The sequence below is a fragment of the Tamandua tetradactyla genome, chromosome 2 (assembly GCF_023851605.1).
Source record: "Tamandua tetradactyla isolate mTamTet1 chromosome 2, mTamTet1.pri, whole genome shotgun sequence".
NCBI lineage: Eukaryota > Metazoa > Chordata > Mammalia > Pilosa > Myrmecophagidae > Tamandua > Tamandua tetradactyla.
Genome location: NC_135328.1, coordinates 7,846,566 through 7,866,152, shown reverse-complemented (window position 1 = coordinate 7,866,152; position 19,587 = coordinate 7,846,566). Strand labels below are relative to the sequence as shown.

Genomic DNA, 19,587 nt, shown 5'->3' with positions numbered 1-19,587 from the left:
ATACGTGGAGTTTGTAGACAACCCTGTTTTAAATAGACTGGTTTCCCCTCCTTCGTCTTCACGCTGGGTAATCTCTGGGGATCTCATGAACACGTCACTGTAAAGGGAAGGTGGGAAGGATAAATCTGTTGAAGCATCGTCAATGTGGGAGGCAAATCACAGCCACCGAAAAATGGCCACCAAGGGGCCAGTGTCTCAGACTTCAAGACACAGAGAAGAAGCCAGTGTGAAAGAGCCGTCGACTGGCAATAAGCTCACAGATAGAGTCTGCAGTCCATCAGGAGAAGAATTCACCCTGACTGTGTGGGTTTCAGCCCAGAACTGTGAAGTTATTCCATTACAGAACCTTTATCGTGCAATGTGATATTAATACACGAAAAGAGAAAAACTGTGTGGACACCTTGGTATCTGAAAAAGCCATCATAAAAATTCAGTCTCTTCACATCAGTGACAAATTTCAACCCATTAACAAGTCAGGAACTAGATGAATACTTCCTTCAACCTGATGCTGGAAGTCCCAGGAAATACAATAAGACAAGGAAAAGGAAACAAAAGGGGAAAAGGAGAAAAATAGAAACCATACTCTTTTATGTAGAAGGCTTTATTTTCCACCTAGAAACAATTCCAGTACATGTGAGAGAGAGAGAGAGAGAGAGAGAGAGAGAGAGAGAGAGAGAGAGAGAGAGAGAGAGAGAGAGAAAGAGAGAGAGAAAGAAAGAAAGAAACAAGCAGCAAACAGCTGAGAGAATGAAAAAGCCCTGCAATCTTTTGGCTATAACATCAATATCTAACATGCAATCCCTCTCTCAATTACCATCAACACATAATTTGAAGATAAAATTTGGAAAAGAAAGATAACATTTTGTTAGCAGAATCAATGACGGTACCTCGAGATCTGACAAAAGATGTGTCAGATCCTGATGGTGAAAATGTTAAAACTTTATGGAAAAGGGCATCAAAAATGTAAATACTAAATCACATGCTAAGAACAGTATGTCTCCTAATCAACCTAAATTCTGGACAATTGTGAACTTCCATGAAATTCATATGGAAGAGTAAAAAATAAATAATAACCAAGACGATTTTAAACAGGGAACAGTAAGGTAGATGGAATCCTACTCTACATATAGCAAGAAACAATGTAAAGCTCCACTGTTAGAACAATGGGGTACTGTTTCAAGGAAAGAAGCTAATGGAACAAAAGAGAGAGCCTGATGGAAGACCCATATGCACAGAAATTCAACATACAAAAAAGGTGACATTAAATTTGGTGAAGACAGGAGTGTTTATTAAATGTTGCTGATGAGCTAGGCCATCTATATAGAAAGATATTGCAGTAGATCCCTCCCTTATAACCAGGCATAAAAACCAATTCTAGATGAATAGAAGACATAGAAAGGATTGCATTGCAAATATATCTTAAAACTCTTACCAATCAAAAAAAAAAAGACAAACACCCTAATAGAAAAAAAGGGGCAAGTTGCATGAATGGGCAATTCAGTGGCTATTTAATGAACAAAAAGATGCTCAACCTTATTATTTGCTAAAGTGGAAGTACCATAGTGGAAGTACCATAAATTACTATTTGAAACTCAAAGATCTTAGCAAAGTTTTAAGCTCTGATAACACAATGTGCTGGAAAACAAGTGGGAAAATAAGAACTCATGCACTGCAGGTGGGAGCGTAAATTTCTCAGCATCCTTGGGGAGTAGTCTGGCTAACTTTGAGGAGTACAACATCACACCCTAATTCCATCTCCAGATCCCTGTTCTCGAGAGACTCACCCACAGGGACAATAAAACCTGAGACAGATATTCATTGGAGGACTGTCTGCATCAAGAAAACAACTAGCCTTCACTCCAGAGGCACATGGCCAAAGAAAATTAGGTTTCCTCATAGGCTGTAACAGCATATATCAGTTTAAATGAAGTTGATCTACATGTATTAAAATGGAGTGTCAGACTAGAAAACCCTCCTCACCAATTTCCCAAAAAAGGCAATTATATGCTATCTATAAGGGATCTACTTAAAGGGAAAAACACAGGAAGGTTGGGAAAAAAGAAAGGTTCCTGGTAAATGTGAATAAAAAGAAAGCAAGTGTAGCATATTATTATTAAGCAGAACTGAATTCAAGATGAAAAGCTTTAAAAGGGATTTGAAAAAAACATCACCCAAAAAACTAGCGTCTTGAATCTATAGATATTTAACAACATACACACCAATATTTTGAAAATGAAAACTGATAGATTGGAAATCCAGAACAAGGTGGTGCATGGTTTTCACAAATTTTCAGAAATCCATAACCCAAGTCATCACACACACACACACACACACTTTTGATAACACACTTAATGTACTTGATCTCATAGATGGATTTAGAAATGTGTGGCCACCATCAGAGAACATATTTTTTTTTAGAAACAACAAGAGTATTCATAAAAATTGACCATATATAGTTGACCACAAAAGAAATCTCAATAAATTAACACAAATATAAAACAGACAGCCCAGATTTACTTGATAATACAAGAAAAATCAGAAAACAATAATACCCCCACCCTACCCCCAAACAGCCTATATGCCTTGGGGGTGAAAAGGTGTAGCCAAAATGGTATTCTGAGGAAACTTTATAGTCTTATATGCATTTATTTGAAAATAAAGAATGACTAATAAAATTACGTTATCAAGTAAATGGAATGGCATAAAGATCACACGAACCACTCCATTCCCACCACAATGGCTAAATTAAAGCCCAACACCACTGAATGCCAGAGAACATGTGGGGTATCTGGAAATCTCATATACTACTGGGGGAGTGTAAAGCGATGCACTCCCTTTAGAAAAAGTTGCGGTAATTTCTCATAAAACTAAGCAGCACACACAAACCCTATGATCTCGCAACTTTGCTTCTAGATATTTCCCTAACCGAAATAAAAATATAAGTGCACAAAAAACAGTATCAGAATATTTTTGACAGTTATATTCATAATGTCAAAAGCTGGAATCAGCCCAGATTTCCATGTGCAGGAAAATGAATAAACAAACTGGGTTACAGGCATAGCATGTTTTACGGTGCTCTGCTTTATTGCACATCACAGATATTGCATATTTGCAAACTGAAAGCTCGTAGCTATGCTGCGTCAAGCAAGTCTATCACAGCATGTGGTCATTTTGTGTCTATGTGTCATGTTTTGGTTACTCTTGCAATTACTAACAGCCTTATTACTGATGCTGAGAAAGTGTTAGTGGTCTGGATATACGATCAAACATCCACGGCATTTCCTTATACCAAAACCTAATCAGAGAAAGACCCTAACTCTCTCCAATTCTATGAAGGCTGAGAGAAGAGAGGGAGCTACAGAAGAAGAATGTCAAGCTATAGAGGTTGATTCATGAGGTTTAAGGAAAGAAGCCATCTCCGTAACATAAAAGTGCAAGGTGAAGTGGCAAGCACTGATGAGGAAGCTGCAACAAGTTCTCCAGCAGATCTAGCTAACGTAATGGAAGAATGTAGCCACACTAAACAACAGACTTTTTTTTAGGCTGGACTTCAGACAACAGACTTTTAATGTAGATGAAACAGGCTTCTACCGGAAGAAGATGCCATCTAGGACTTTCATAGCTAAAGAGAAGTCAATGCCTGGCTTCAAAGTTTCAAAGGATAGTCTGACCCTCCTGTTATGGGCTAACGCGGCTGATGACTTTTAGTTGAGGCCAATGCTCATTTACCATTCCCCAAATCTGAAGGCTCTTAAGAATTCTGCTGAAACTACCCTTGCCTTTGCTGTATGAATGGAATAATAAAGTCTATATGACAGCACATCTGTTTACAACATGGCTTACTGAATGTTTTAAGCCCACTGTTGAAACCTACTGCTGAAAAAAAAGACTCTCTTCAAGATATTACTGCTCAATGACAATGCACCTAGTCACCTAAGAGCTCTGATGGAGATGTACGATGAGATGAACGTTGTTCTCAGGCCTACCAACCCAATTCCATTCTGCAGCCCATGGATCAGGGAGTAATTTCAACTTTCAAGTCTTATCATTTAAGAAATACCTTTCATAAGGCTATAGCTGCCAGAGATAGTGATTCCTCTGGTAGATCTGGGAAAAGGACACTGAAAACCTCCTGGAAAAGACTCACCATTCCAGACACCACTAAGAATACTGATTCCAACCCTCACGGATGACTTTGAGGGGCTCAAGGCTTCCGTGGAGGAAGGAACTGCAGATGTGGTAGAAACTGCAAGAGAGCTAGAATTAGAAGTGGAGCCTGAGCTGTGACTGAATTGCTTCAATCTCATGATAAAACTTGAATGGATGAGGAGTTGCTTCTTAAGGATGAGCAAAGAAAGGAGTTTCTTGAGATGAAATCTATTCCTGGTGAAGATACTTTGAACACTGCTGAAATGACAACAAAGGATTTAGAATATTATATCAACTTAGTTGATAAAGCAGCAGCAGGGTTGGAGAGGACTGACTCCAATTTTTAAAGAGGTTCTACTTATGGATAAAATCCTATCAAACATCATGCTACAGAGAAATCTTAATGAGAGTTAATTGATGTGGCAAACTTGATGGCGTTGTCTCATCTTAAGAAATTGCCACAGCTACCCCAACCTTCAACAATCACCACCCTGATCAGTCAGCTGCAATCAACATTAAGGCAAAGCCCTCCACTGGCAAAAAGACTAGACTCATTGAAGGCAAGTCCTTTAGCAATGAAGTAGTTTGCGTTTTTTTGTATGTGCATGTTCCAGGAATTGAGCCCGGGCCTCCTGTATCACGGGCGAGAATTCTACCACTGAGCTACACTTGCACCGCCCTAAAGTAGTTTTTAATTAAAGTGTGTACATTGTTATTTTTGGAAATAACGCTATTGCACACTTAACAGTTGTGATAGCTAGTTTCAGGTGTCAACTTGGCCAGGTGATGATGCCCCAAGGCTCTGTTTCTGTAGAGTTAAATCATCAGTATGTGAAATTCATCTATGGTTGATTACATCTGTGGTCACTGGGCTAAGGGGAGTGCCTTCCACAAGGAGTGAGGTGTAATTTACTTAGCTAGAGGCTTAAAAGAGGGAGGTCAGAAGAGAGCTCAGCAGCTCAGCACACCTCTCAGCACTCACAGCTCAGCCCAGATGTTCATAGATGCAGAAAGGAATCATTCTAGGGAAACCCACTGAAACCCAGAAGCCAGGAGAGAGGGCCAGCAGTCATCACCGCGTGCTTCCCATGTGACAGAGAACCTCAGATGAATGCTAGCTGCCTATCCTTTGAAGAACTATAAATTTTTAACTAAATGAATCTTACTAAAAGCTGACCCATCTCTGTTGTGTTGGACTCTGGCACTTTAACAAACTAAAACAACACTATAATGTAGACATAACTTTTACATGTACTGGGAAACCAAAAAATTTGTGTGACTCACTTTATTGCAATCCTCACTCGATTGCAATGGTTAGAACAGAACCCACGATGTCTTCGAGGTGTACCTGTATATCCATACAATGGGACACTGCTCAGCAGTTAGCAACAACCTACTGATATAAGTACAACACGGATGACTCTCCCAGACACTATGCTAGAGCTTCTGAACTCCACAAGGGGAGGACCTGAGATTTCCCAGACCTCGCCCTATGCATATCTTCCTCTGGTTGGTCCTACAATCACTTAGACAAACATGAAACTTCTCATCCTTGTGAGTCCTAGGCTTCCTCTTAGTCACCCAGAAATCATTCAGAATGAACCAGTGAGCAGTGAGGAAGTCTTCAAAGAAAGAAGATTTCTTGGGTTTGCTCTAGACAGAGAGAATTCAGTCAACTGAACCAGTAGAGAGAACTTCGAGAGGAAAGAGAAGTGATGCGCTTAAGGACAGCAGAGGGCAATTCCATGAGAGACATATCATGGTGGCTGCAGAGCAGGAGGGTGCGAGCAGCAGTGCATCCCATGAGGAGGTTGTCCCAAGAAAACTGAGAAGCACATTCCGCATGGGAAGAACTCAACCCACTCAACCTAGAGCAACTTCTTAGATGGAACAAATACAACCAACTCCAGCTGAAACAGATTCCAAGAGAGGAGGTGTTCCCCCACCGCATCTGGAGGAACTTCACAGAATGAACATATACAACCATTTCTAATGGAGCAAGCCTACCAGGGTAATGAATTAGAAACAGGCTCACTTCTCCCATGTGCCTTTTCCAACAATTACGCAAGCTCAATGCCGATCCCTTTGCCAATGACTGTTTATTATCCTTCATATATGCAAAACAAGGCTCACTCATTCTATGTTTCTAAGCCCATTGCCTTTGAGAACTCTTAATTTCTCCTCTGTTTATCATATAAAATAATCCTACTCAAAGTCTTCAGCTGTTCTCTTCAGGAAAAAAATCCCAAATCGAAGGCAATCTTTCATGAGTTTTCTACTTGTATTACATAGCATCTTTTTCGTCAGCTATATTTTTCCAGTTTATTGTGTATAAATTCCAGTCATGTCCTGGTAGCATGTAACCAGAGGGTAGTAAAATTTCTATGATGGAAATTTTGTAGAAAAAGTTGCTGCTTCTGTTAGTGCCATCATTTCAAATAACTGTGCAGGGACTGAATTTTTTCTTTTCTGTAAAGTACATTTCGAAGCACAAAAAATGAACAAACAAAAACATTATATTCAGTGAAAGAAGCTGGGTTCAAATGACTACACTCTGGAGTCCATTTGTACCAAGGTCTAAAACTAGGTCATGGTGGAAAACAAAATTCAGAACAGAGGTCACCTGGGTTGGGGAGGATCTTTCTAGAGTGATGTGAGTGTTCTGTGTCTGGATAGGGTTTGCATGCATTTGCTGGACCTTCTCAATGGTGTCCTTAACACCTGTGCTTTCATTGCATGACTTTTACCTCAAAAAGAAGAATAGTAAATATTGAACTTTTGCTCATGATATCCAGACTGAAGTATGAAACGCTGAGAAAAGCCCTGCTTGACACATCTAAGTGATGATGGAGGTGACAGCTGGGTAAAAGGCTGGTGTGTATGTGTGTGTACATGTGTGTGCGTTTGTGTGGCCAGGCAGAATGTTGACTTTATAAGCACTGTCTGAATGATTTATCCAAATGTGCTGATTTAATCTCCCAGTACAAATGCAAAGAAAATCAATGTAAAATATTTTTAAATAAAAGAAAAAATAATGACTTGATATTTGAAATGATTTATATGGTCTCTAAGCCCCATAAATGTGCACTTGATGGCATTTCTTCTTTACTCACTCTTACATTTGTACCCCATGCATGATTATTAAGGTGAAATGCTTCTGAATTCCTGTTTAGCGCCGAACATTATTAAAAATCCACTTTCTGCAAGAGTCATTTGGTGTATGCTAAGGGCACTTATTGCCTGCCTACCCTCCCCCACCTGGCACCATGGAGTATCTTCCCAAGGGAGGGATGTTTATGGGGCATCAGGGAAAGGTGAAGAAGCAAACTGTGCTCAACTGATCAACTTCAGTGTTGATGTGATTGGTCAGAGCATTTGGAAGTGAAGCAATGGCTCTCCAACACATCTGCCCGGGGAATGGTGGAACTCCAGTAGCCATGGCTAATCTAAAATGCAGGCAATGAAGAAAGAGTAATACTGCATTTGCAGGAATACGGAACGTTTGAAGTTCAGAGGAGAATTTTCCCCAAGATAAAATGTGGTGCACTGATAAATAAAATGTGGTACCTCCACACAATGGAATATTCATCTGGCCATGAAAAGGAAGGAGGCTCTAATGCATGCTTCAACACGGATGGACCCTGAGGACATCATTTTGAGTGAAATAAGCCAGGCACTGTTACCTGAACTACTTAGCATATGCAAATGAAGAGAGTCCAAAACTAGACCACAGGTTACTAGGGACAGGGGTGGGCTGGAAACTAGGGAGTTTATGCTTCACTGGCACAGTTCCTCTTTGGGATGATGGAAAAGTTCTGGGGATGGATGGTGGTGATGGTAGCCATTCATGGTGAATGTAATTTAGCAGCATGAAATTTGAATGCTGTCAAAAGAGGGAAATGTTAAATTATATATATAAGAATTAAAAAAACAAAACAAAACCGTAGAGCAGTACAACACAAAGAATGAGCCCTAATGGAAATGACAGACTGTAGTTAATAGTATAATTACATTATTTCATTCATTGTAAAAAAGGTACCCCCTAATGCAAAGTGTCAATAATAGGGAAAACGTGTGTGGGGAGTGGGTGGGTGGGTAACATGGGAGCTCTATTTTCTGCATGATTTTTCTCTAAACCTACAATGGCTCTAATAAAAAAATTGTAACATGATGCAGTAGAAAGACTTGTACTACGAAATAAGAGGTCTAAATTCAAAGCTCGCTAAGGAACCTGGACCAACTCTGAACCTCTGAGCCTTGGTTTGCTCATCTTTAAAATGGGTTTGAAACCTTGCCTATCCCCAAGGCTCAGCTGGGTCACATGTTCCAAATGACAACCAGCTAATAATTAATGGCGGTGCTGGGACTTGGGAGTGAGACCTGTTCCTAGAGGTGCCAGCAACCTGGGTTTCTTGGGCTCCTTTCAGTTGCCCTTAAGGCCAAGTTCACCAAAAGAAATGAACAGTGTGTGTGACATTTTTTCTTTATACTAAACATGGACAATGTAAAGTTTCCCCAAAATGTATTTTTTTCAACCCAAACCAAGCACACTGCCATCCTTGTGTGAAGTCCAGTCTATTTCTACTGACTTCAGCAAAGACATGCGGTGGTAGCAGCTGGAAGCAGTGTCTGCCGATTTATAACCTGGTTATACACCAGGAAACTCTCAGAGCATCAGAAAATGGTTTGACAAAAACAGATACTTACTGAAAATTATGATTTGGACTGTGTGTCGGACCTAAAAAAATCAAACAAACAAACAAAAGTTATGAATACTCCATGACATGGAATAAAAAACAATGGTCAAACCAAGTCAGTGATAAGGTGGCTGAACCAATACACCCATCTGCGGGCAGGTGGCCCCAGCCTTTGGCTCTGCTTTCCTGCTGGCGATTGGGAAACCAAGGGGAGGAGGGCGCTCCTGTGTATGCAGAAACTCTAAGAGATGGTTTTGGAGTTTTCCCTGTCTCTCCTCTCTTGCTTCTAATCTACAAGGTTTATTTCAGGATATAAACTCTACTTTGCTAATGTGTGACAAAATGACGTGGGGCTTGTGTGATCTTTCCCTCAACTCTGAGGAAAAGGGGACACAATCTTTTCCAGCATGTGATCCTGTTAACTGCCTATGAAAAGCCCCATAGTGTAGATTCGACACCCTGCTCTTTCTCCCCTTCTCTCCATGGTGTGGCCTGGTTCTTTGGGTGGACATGCCCTGGGCTTAGTTTTATGGACTGACAGCAGCAGCTGGCGGTGCCTACAAGTCTGGCCTCAGGTCCCCTCTGGTCTCATCTGCAACCTGACTGTCCCGCCTACAACCAGGGTCCCAGTGGGACCTGTCCCCCCAAAACAACATGTTTGTTAACTGTTCCAGCACACCTCGTGTGGCCGGGACTGTTTCCTGCAGCCCAGATTTACAGACCGCTCCCCCTGTGTCTACTTTCATCTAGTAAAGGGGTGAGCTGTGCAGTGGGGAGCTCACATGGGACGCCAAGGGCCCGGGGGAGGCCTCATCACCCCCTCGCAGGCCGAGCTGCATGTGCCCAGCTTCCCACGTGCAAATCGCGACCCCGCTTGCCCGACTGCAGAGAGCACACGAAGGGGCGCCACCCCCCTCACCGAGCCTCACGAACAGGACGCCTGTGGCCGTGATGGTCTTCACGCCGTTGGTGGCCACGCACTGATAGTAGCCGGTGTCGGTGGTGTCCAGGTCCTGGATCCTGAGCCGGGAGCCGTACTCGGTTTTGCGGACGATGACCCGCCGGGGCTCCTGCACCACGGGCGCATCGTTCTTGAGCCACCGCACGTTGGGGGGCGGGTTCCCGGCCACCTTGCAGTGCAGAATCGCAGTCTGGCCTTGCACAATCGTGATGTTGTTCACCGGCTCCAGGAAATTGAGAAAGTACCCTGGGGAGGGAAGAGCACTCTGCAGTGAGGGGCGGGGGCAGGGCCTCGCGTGTGAGCCCACCCCCAGGGACGGCTTCCAATCGCCCTGGCGCCCCTCCTTTCTCTCCAAGAACCAGGTCCTGCCAGGCCTGGGCCACACGATGCAGACTCACCCTCTGAGGCTCCCTCCTCCCCTCCTATCGTACGGTCAGGCACAGAGCAACAATCCATAAAAGAAAATGAACATGTACTACAATGCAGGCGCCCTCAGAAAAGAGCTGAGCATTTGGCCTGTAAATTGAACAGAAATGGCAGGGCTGAGCAGCACAGAAACACGCCCCTGTGCATGTGGAGCGGGAGCAGGCAGAGTCTCTGTTTGGGCTCACGGGGGGGGGGGGGGGGGGGGGGGGGGGGGGGCCTAGAAGTATCCCCAAAGAGGGGTGGAGCAGGGGTGGATGCCTGGAGGAGCTGGAAACGCTGCTCTGGAATGTGCTGACACCACTGCACACTTGGAGAAGAGCTCTCAGCTGGCAACATGAGGCCACAGGGAACAGGAGACAGTAAAGCAGATGGAGCAGAAGCACTTGAGTGTGTGAGAGTGTGAGTGTGTGTGTACTTGTCAGGAGAAGGGGTTCGAGGGCTGAGAGGGTGACCCTCAGGATGAACATGCAAATGAAAACTCCACAACACGTGAGGATAACTAACGGGAGACAACAAATCTTCAGGAGACAGACTCACTCCAGACAGAATGGAAACAAAAGCACAATCTGAAAATGAGTTGCAAATAAATGTTTATCTTCTGAATCTTTTGGCTTCTTTCTTAGCTGCCCCTCCCCTCTTTTAAAAATGGAGTTGAAATGGCATTATGATTGGCTCATTGATTTCATTGGAAAATTACAGGATACCGGGTGGACCTTCTGGGGCAAGTATCATAGGATGGGTTGACTGTCATGACATGTTGGTGAGTAGAATTCAAGGCTGTAGAATCCACGAAGCAGGGATGTTTTTCACACACAGGAGAGTGGAAATAGCAATCTATCTAGAGAGGCGTCCCTGATCACTATTTATGATGCTCATTAACAATATCATTAGGTTCTACCTTGATTCCAATATAGTTGACATTTTCCTCAAAGCACTGATTTAGGTCCTTCTTATGGAAGACACTCAGCTGGAAGGGAACTGAAATACTGGCAGCAGGCAGTCTCACCAGCTGAGAAGATTGGATGGCACAAGGAAGGTGCAAATCTGAACATAAGGCTTTTGTGACGCCACCTCCCAAGGCTGAAATAGGGAGACTGGATACTCCTGAACCCCATACAAGACCCTATGCATCTGTGGGCCTTAGTTGAAGAAAAATGCAATCTGATTACAAAATGTGAAGTGGTTGCTTCGATACATAGTGCAGGCTGCCAAAGAAACCTGGTGCACAGATTCCAGCAGAAACACCATTTCAGGGCGGGCCACTATGGCTCAGCAGGCAAGAATGCTTGCCTGACATGCCAGAGGACCTGGGTTCGATTCCTGGTGCCTGCCCATGTAAAAAAACACCATTTCACTACATTCTGGCCAGAATCTGTCTTCATCAGGTTTCATCTGAAACACCTTTGAGTTATTCAATGTTCAAATTCTTCATCAAAGTAACGCTAAACAAAAAGCAGGGCTGTAAAAGACAACTAACTTTGCATGTAAAATAAGAAATAACGTATTAGACAAAAGCCACAATTTTCTCTTTTTCTTGACATAGACTTAATTTCAATTCTATACTAAAAGCTGTTTGTCTAAAAACCTTTGGCAGGTTGTGCCCTTCCAATGCCCTCCACGAGCTGGCTCACCGTGAAGGTTGGCCGGGAGGGTCTGCCAGGTCTCCCCGCTTTGGAGCTGACTTGCATACACCTAGGTGAGCAGACTGGGGGTTCAGAGAGGAGGGGACCAGTGGTCTGCTGGCCCTCCTCTCACACCTTTGGGGATCTGGCTCAGGGGTGGCACTTACCACTCCCCACCCCCATTTTAATGCCTTTTATGTACATCACTTACAGACTGCAGTGACTGGCTAAAAATCTTGACAATGCAGGAAGATTTCCTTCTTCAGCAAGGACAAAAATAAATTAAGAGTAAATGAAAGGAAGGGGGACCTGGGAGGAATATGGTAATGGAAATGGTTCTTTTTACAGAACTTAGAAAGGAAAATATGGGGGGAAACCAGGCTTTCTAACAGCCATAAGGAAATCTTCATTACCTATTTCTTTTCAGGAATATATATATTTTAAATAATATTGATTTTTTTAAGAAATCAGGGTGCATGGGGCCCTGGAAGCCTTCACTCAGGGCAAACTCCTCCTAAAGCAGTGGTCGCCAAATGGACACGTTTGTTTCAACTAATCTTTCAGAGTCCCCCAAGATGTCTCACTTTTGCAAAGTGCAGCAGAATAGGCAAGATGAGCTCCAAGCGGAAGGCAGAGCTCGGTCACAACCCCGTCCCACTCTAACGCCACTGAAGGCTAAATTTCAAGATGGTAGCAACACTTCACCTTTTAGGTACCTTAATAAGAATAACTAGCATGGGCTATCCAAGTTTTATGCACCAACAGCCCTATGAGGAAAAATTACCATTTTTATCCTTATTCCACAGAACTAACTGGAGCTCAGCAAAGGAAGAGCAATTTGCTCAAGGGAAAGTGTGAAAAACTGGGATGGAACCCCAGCATTCTGACTCCAGAGCCTGCACTCTTGACTTCTACAAGCTTCCGGAGGGCTCAGCAGTGGGCGAGTGGTCAGTGGATCCATTCTCAGTGCCATCTTCCCCCAAAGTATTCAGCACCTCCTCTTCAAAGGTTTACATCTTCTTTCACTAAGTGGCATCACTGAACATTAAAGGACACATTTGGAGATCTGTCCTTAGGATTAAAATGTTCAAGTGCTAGTCTAGACTCTTTGTCCTGCTGGTTACAGATGAGAAGAAATCCATTTGGTTGAGCCCCTTACACAGTTGATGTAAGCCATTAAAACACTCTGGGGCTGCTTTTTCCACAGGGCTTGACTTCCAGCAGTTTCCTTAGTCTGGCTGCTGACCGCAGGACCTTCCCCAATTTGCACGTCCCTTGGAAGGCAGAGCAGGCTACAGGGCCACCTCAAATAGTGGAGCAAAAAGGTTAGTTCACAGGCTCTCCACGCAAATACTTTCAGCCACTAATTCTGAGCAAATGTGGTCAGCAGAGGGCAAGAACTGGATGTGCACATTGGAGAAGAGACAGCAGGCTGGGAGCCTGGAGATGGCGAATCTACTCCGTGCTACTTGACACTGGACATTCACCTGATGCATCTAGCCCTCAACTTCCTCTAAAACAAGAGAGCTGGACCATAATGGTAGAACATCCCTGTCTGTGCGAGGAAAAAGATTGCATGGCCCCTTTTACATTTTAAAATGTAAAAGCACCACGTCCACAGAAAGGCCTTCCCTGGCTACCCCATCTAAAACGAAGCTCTACTCATTTCCAACTCCACAAGTCTATTGGACTGTTTGTGACTGAACTATGTTTTGACATCAAAAATAACAACTGTTACTTTTATTTTGGCAAATTTTCTCAGTTTCATGGCTATTTTTCCCTTCAAGATTAAATTTAGAATCATCCCAGCAAATCCCACTTGAACAATGGTATTTTTTTAATGGAAAAGAAAGCATACTTAGCGATGATTTGTATAAAGCTGTCCTCTTTACTCAGAAAGTATGGCTTACATCTCTGTTTCTTATCTTCTTATGTATCCTTCAGAAAGGATTTATCATTTTCTCTATATGTCTTCATTTATTATTAGGTATGTTTCAAGACATTCTACCATTTTCCTTATTATTGTAAATAGGTTCTATTTCTATTATTTCTCTTTAAGTGGCTTTGTAAAGGTGATAGGAAAATTATTATATTAGATTTTATTAGTCTCTTCTTGCTGCCGTACTAAATTACTATCAATCTGGTGGTTTAAAATGACACAAATTTATTATCTTATGGTTCTCAAGGTCAGAAGCCCTGACATAAAGATATCAGGACTAGCTCTGTGTGGAGCCTTTAGGGAAGAATCTATTTTCTTGTCTTTTCCAGCTTCTAAAGGAGCCTGCACTCCTTGACCCACATCACCTTCCTTGCATCACTCTGACCTCTGCTTCCACACTGACATTTCCTTCTCTGACACTGACCTGTGCTTCTCTCCGAGAAGGACCCCTGGGATTCCAGTGACTCACCCACCAGGATAATCCAAGTTAACCTTCCCATCTCAACATCCTTAACTTAATCATAGCTGCAGAGTAACAAGTCAGGGATTCCCCAGGACTTGGAGACGGTCCTATCTGGGAGGCGATTATTGTGACCAGCACATTATCCTTGTATCTTGCCACTTCACTAAACTATGAGAGTTTCTGAGTTGATCATCTTAGATTTTCTGGACAGATATCCTCTTCCTCAAATTACAACGTCATAGCCATTTCCTTGTCAAAAATCATGTAGCCCTTTTCTCTTCTACTTACATGCTTTGCTCAATCTTTGTTTTTTACCGGATTTTTAAATTAATATTGAAATGTTGTAAACATACAGAAAAAAAAGTCATTAATGCGATACTCACATATACACACTAAGATCATATGCTAACATTTTACCACTCGACTCAGAATAATGTTTTTAAAAGAAACATTTTAGCATTCAACTAAAGACTCTCACCTCCTTTACTTCTTCTTCCCATCAGAGTTGGCATGCAGTATTTGTGCCCATATTGTGCAACTGGTATACACAATATTTGTATTATTCTATATTTGTAAAAATTTTCCTGGAAATATCATCTTTATTGCTACTTTTCTTTTCATTCAAAGTCAGCTTGAAAATTATCTATGTTGCTGAAGTTCATTTTAATCACTGTATAATCATTGTATACTATTCCACAGCACCAACGAACCACAATTTCTTTATCCGTTTCCCAATTGTAATTGTTTCCACATTTTTGCTAGTACAAACAATGACCATCTGATACATTTTCTCATCTGGCCCATAAACAACAGTATCTCAAAAGTACCCACTGGGGGGCGGGCCACAGTGGCTCAGCAGGCAAGAATGCTCGCCTGCCATGCCAGAGGACCCGGGTTTGATTCCCGGTGCCTACCCATGTTAAAAAAAAAAAAAAAAAGTACCCACTGGGGTGTGGCATTGCTTCAATATCACCAGGCCTCAAAGTGCTTGAAACAATTTGATCTCCCACTGGTGGCATCTGAGTGCCTGTGTTTCCCCACAGCTTTACCAGCATTTAGCGGTTCCAGGATTTAAAATGTTTGTCACTCTGGTGTGCATGAAATAGCAACACACTGTCATTTTAGTCTGCATTTTAAGAATTCCAAATGAGCTGTTTCTTGAAGATGACTGTATAATGATATAGCTTTCACAATGTGGCTGTATGATTGACTCCTTGTGTCTGATGCTTTTTTTTTTATGCTTCTTTTATCTATTTTTCTTTTATCATATTTTTATGAACAGATGCGTAAAACATATGGATTAAAAACAAATAAATACTAGGAGGAATAAATGTTAAAATAAATTGAGTAGAGTGAAGTGCTGGTGATCAATGAAAGGGAATGGTAACGGATATAGAAAAAAATAGGGGAAACAAAGGCTAAAATATATTGGGTAGATGGAAATACTAGCAGTCAATGAGAAGGAGGGATAAGGGGTATGGTATATATGAGTATTTTTCTTTTTTATTTCTATTTCTTTTTCTGAATTGATGCAAATGTTCTAAGAAATGATCATGGTGATGAATATACAACTACGTGATGATATTTTGAGTTATTGATTATATGCCAAGAATGGAATGATCATATGGTAAGAATGTGTTTGTATGTTGTTATGTTTTAAAAAATAAAATAAATTAAATAAATTTAAAAATAGCACTTGTAAAAAAAAAAGAATTCCTAATGAGCCTGGGCATTTTGGGGGATGCTTCTTGACCTGCCGTTCTGCAAGCGTCTGCTCATCTCTTTACTTTGTTGCTTCTTCTCTCACGTCTGCTGTTAATTAATTTTCAATCATTTCCTTTTCTAATATATGCATGGTGAGAACTTCCGCCCTGAACTCTTCCTCAGCCAGCCCACAGATTATTTTATATGATCTCTGTTGCTGATTGAATCACATTCGCCATAAAGACAGGCTCAAGCTTTAACTCCAGGTCCTCTGAGTGTGAACCCATCTGTAACTAGGACCTGGGATGATGCCGTTCTTAGTTAGGGGGTGGACTCATTTGGGAACAGTTATCTTTAAAGATCCGCTGTGGACGAGACCAAACTGCAGCAGCATGAGCCTCGGTCCACATGCTGGAGTCCTACAAGTGGAGGAAACGGGACACAAAGGAGACGCCATAAGTTGGAGAAGCCAGAGAGCCCCCCCCCCCCCCAGCAAAGGGGGACAGCCACTGCTGCAACACGTTGAAGAAAGCATGGCCTTGCTGACCCCTTGATGTTGGGCTTGCAGCCCCCCAAAACCAGGAGCTCATACATTTCTGTGGCTCCACCAACCAGGGAGGGAGGGCATCTGTCACAGCAGCCCTGGCAGACTAGGACAACCTGCGTGCAGTGGAGCCGATCCAAACAGCTTGTAATTTACACTGATATTTTCTTCTTTTAAGTCATGAATTACCAAAAGTGTTTAAATTGTGTTGTTGTCACAGAGCACAGTCTATGTAACGATTATTTGATACCACTGAGATTTTCTTTATCTAGTAAATAATCAGTTCCTGCAAAGGTTTCCCATTCGCTTGAGAAGAATGTGCTTTCTCTGACTGTTCAGTCCAGGGATTTAATTATGCCCGTCAGTTCATGCTTGTCGATTTTATTGTTCACATTTTAAATATACTAGTTTAATGTATTAGTATCAATGAGATACGTGCTAATAGATCTTGTATTTGTCAAATGGTCATGAGCAGTCACTCTGTCAGGCTGTCTTTATCGCAAACTATGCTTTTGAGTGCATTCAATTTCAGGTTTATTCTATCGTTTGGTTCTTACATCACTGTGTAATGCTTTATGTCCAAAAGACCATTTTGACTGATATTAATACAGCCACCTCAGGGTACTTTTGGTTAATTAGTCCTACTTTATTTTTTTTATTTCCCTAAGCATTTTTTTCTATCATTATGGAAGTTTCAGTTTCCTGGACTGCTCAAGCAACTGCCAATACAATGGTGCAGCCTAAACAATGGGAGTGGCTTCACTCAAGTTTTGAGGCTGGGGGAAAGCCTAAATGAAGACCTCAGCAAGGCGATGCTTTCTCTTCACTGCTGAGCGCTGGGGCTGGCTGCATGCCTTCCTGGGGTACTTAGCTGGCCACATGGCAGGGAGCGTGGTGGCAGCTCCTGGCCTCTCCCTTCTCTTCCAGGCTCAACTTCTTGCTTCCTGTTGCTTTCTCTCTTTCTCTCTGTCTGATTTTCTCATTCCCCTTACAAAGGACTCCAGTAACAGGACTGAGACCCAGTGATTGAGGTGGGTACTAGAGTAGCCTCATCGAAAGGTCCTGCTTCCAGCACATTCACAGCCATAGAAATGGATGAAATTTGAGAGCCTGTTTTTCTGGGGCACAGCAGCTTCAAGCAACCCCGACGTATTAGATGTGAGTCTTGTAAACAGCACATAATTGTACATATTTATCTATGAGTCAATGGATATTCATCTATCAGTCTTTTTACCAATGAGTTTTATTTTTAATATTTTTACTCTTGCCTCTGAATTCTACTTCCCTGTTTTCTATTGCATTTGCTTTTTTTACCCTCCATTTTTCCCTTTTACTTATTTGAAAGTTATACTCAAGCGGCTGGCTTAACTATTTTTTATAGGCATATCTAATTTGACAAAGTCTTCCTATTCTTTAAATTCTGTGAGCTATCACTGCACACACACAGCTGAGCAGAATAGTTTCCATAACAGGGATTTTTCCTAGGCCTTACATTCAGTGTACAAGAAATGGAAATTCCTTTATTTTCCTAAGACGGAAACTGATTTTGATTCCAAATCCCTATTCCTTCTGATTAAAGGAAACTTCCTACATCTCAATATTCCAAGTAAACTCAGTAAGTTTTAAGGGTACTTATTTTTTCTTATTTATTTCATTTCTTCTCCAGCAGGATCTTCCTATTTCTGTGGATTCTTTAGGGTAGATTTATGTCCTGGGGCCGACCCAGCATTGGGCACTGAAGCACTGGACTTTTTGTGGCTCTCCTGATTTCTCCTGTGCTGCCTTTGCAGAGGTGTCCATGTCTAATGGGTGCTCCCCTCACCTTTTCTTTTTTACAATTTTTTATTATGAATACAATATGTACAAAAAAGCAACACATTTCACAGTAACATTGTAACAAGGACAGATCTCAGAGTCTAGGATGGGCTACAGTGTCACAATTTTAAGTTTTTCCTTCTAGCTGCTCTAAGACACTGGAGAGTGAAAGAAATATCAATATACTATTCAGCAGTCATACTCATTTGTTAACTCCTATCTTCCCTGTTATAACTCCGCCTTCTCTTTGATCCTTTTCCCAGTCTTTAGGGGTTTTGGGCTATGTCCATTCTAACTTTTTCATGTTGGAAAGGGGCCAACAATAATATAGGATAGGGGGATGGAACTAGCTGATATTCTGGAGAGGCTGGCCCCCCTGGGTTTCAGGATTTATCTGGCCTAGGAACCCATCTGGAGGTTGTAGGTTTCTGGAAAGTAATCTTCAGGTGTGAAACTTTGGTAGAATCTCAGAGCCCTAGGTGTTCTTTACACAATGGTTTTGGTTGGGATTTGGCAATACCTAGCTGAAGCTTGCATAACAGTAGCCTCCTGAACAGCTGCTCAACTCTATTTGAATTCTCTCAGCCACTGATAGCTTTTTTGTTACATCTTCCCCCCTTCTGTTCAGGATGGCACTGGGTATCCCATGGTGCCAGGGCCAGGCTCATCCTTGGAAGTCATGTCCCACATTGTCAGGGAGACCTCCCGTGGGTGCTCCCTTTTTTCCTTGAAATCTCCTGAGCCATCTACGCCTGTTCCAAGACCATGTGGTGGTGCCACTTTTTGCTGTTGGTGAGCCCATGTCACGGTGGCATGATACTTTCCAAACCCAAGTCTTAGTCTCTGATAAACATGTCTTCAGGACCCAGGAAAAGGGGGTGTTCTCCAAGGCTGTGAAGATGGTGGTGCAGTGGTCTCCTACCTGGCCCCACGAGCTTGTTTCCTGGCAAGTTTCCTTTCCCTTTCTGGCTTCTGGTATTAAGCAGCCTCTCTTTCAAGTTCATCTAACTGTTTATATTTTAGGCTAATATTTTATTGAGCACTTGAACATCCTTTAAGTGGAAGGAGACCCAGGTTGGTTTGGTGCCCCCATTTTCACCACCATGAATTCCCTAGAGCCCAAAATGAGAGGCAGAAAAAAATCTCTTTGGGTACTGACTACAAGATTCCGTCTCCCTTGAGGTTTGATTTAGAGCAAGGCATTCAGCCTTGTTTGCCTTATTCCCCTTATGTACAAACTATGGGGTTTGTACTAATCAAGTTCTAA

General features: G+C 42.2%; 1 protein-coding gene across 1 annotated transcript in view; it reads right to left on the bottom strand.

The window, feature by feature from the left end:
- ROR2 (receptor tyrosine kinase like orphan receptor 2) overlaps positions 1-19,587 on the bottom strand; it is a 59,835-nt gene that overhangs the window by 27,455 nt on the left and 12,793 nt on the right. The window contains exons 2-3 of the mRNA XM_077139412.1: positions 9,766-10,053; positions 8,857-8,887 (exon numbers count right to left, since the gene is read on the bottom strand). Coding sequence (XP_076995527.1) covers positions 8,857-8,887; positions 9,766-10,053 — 319 coding nt within the window. The remainder of the gene's footprint in view (positions 1-8,856; positions 8,888-9,765; positions 10,054-19,587) is intronic.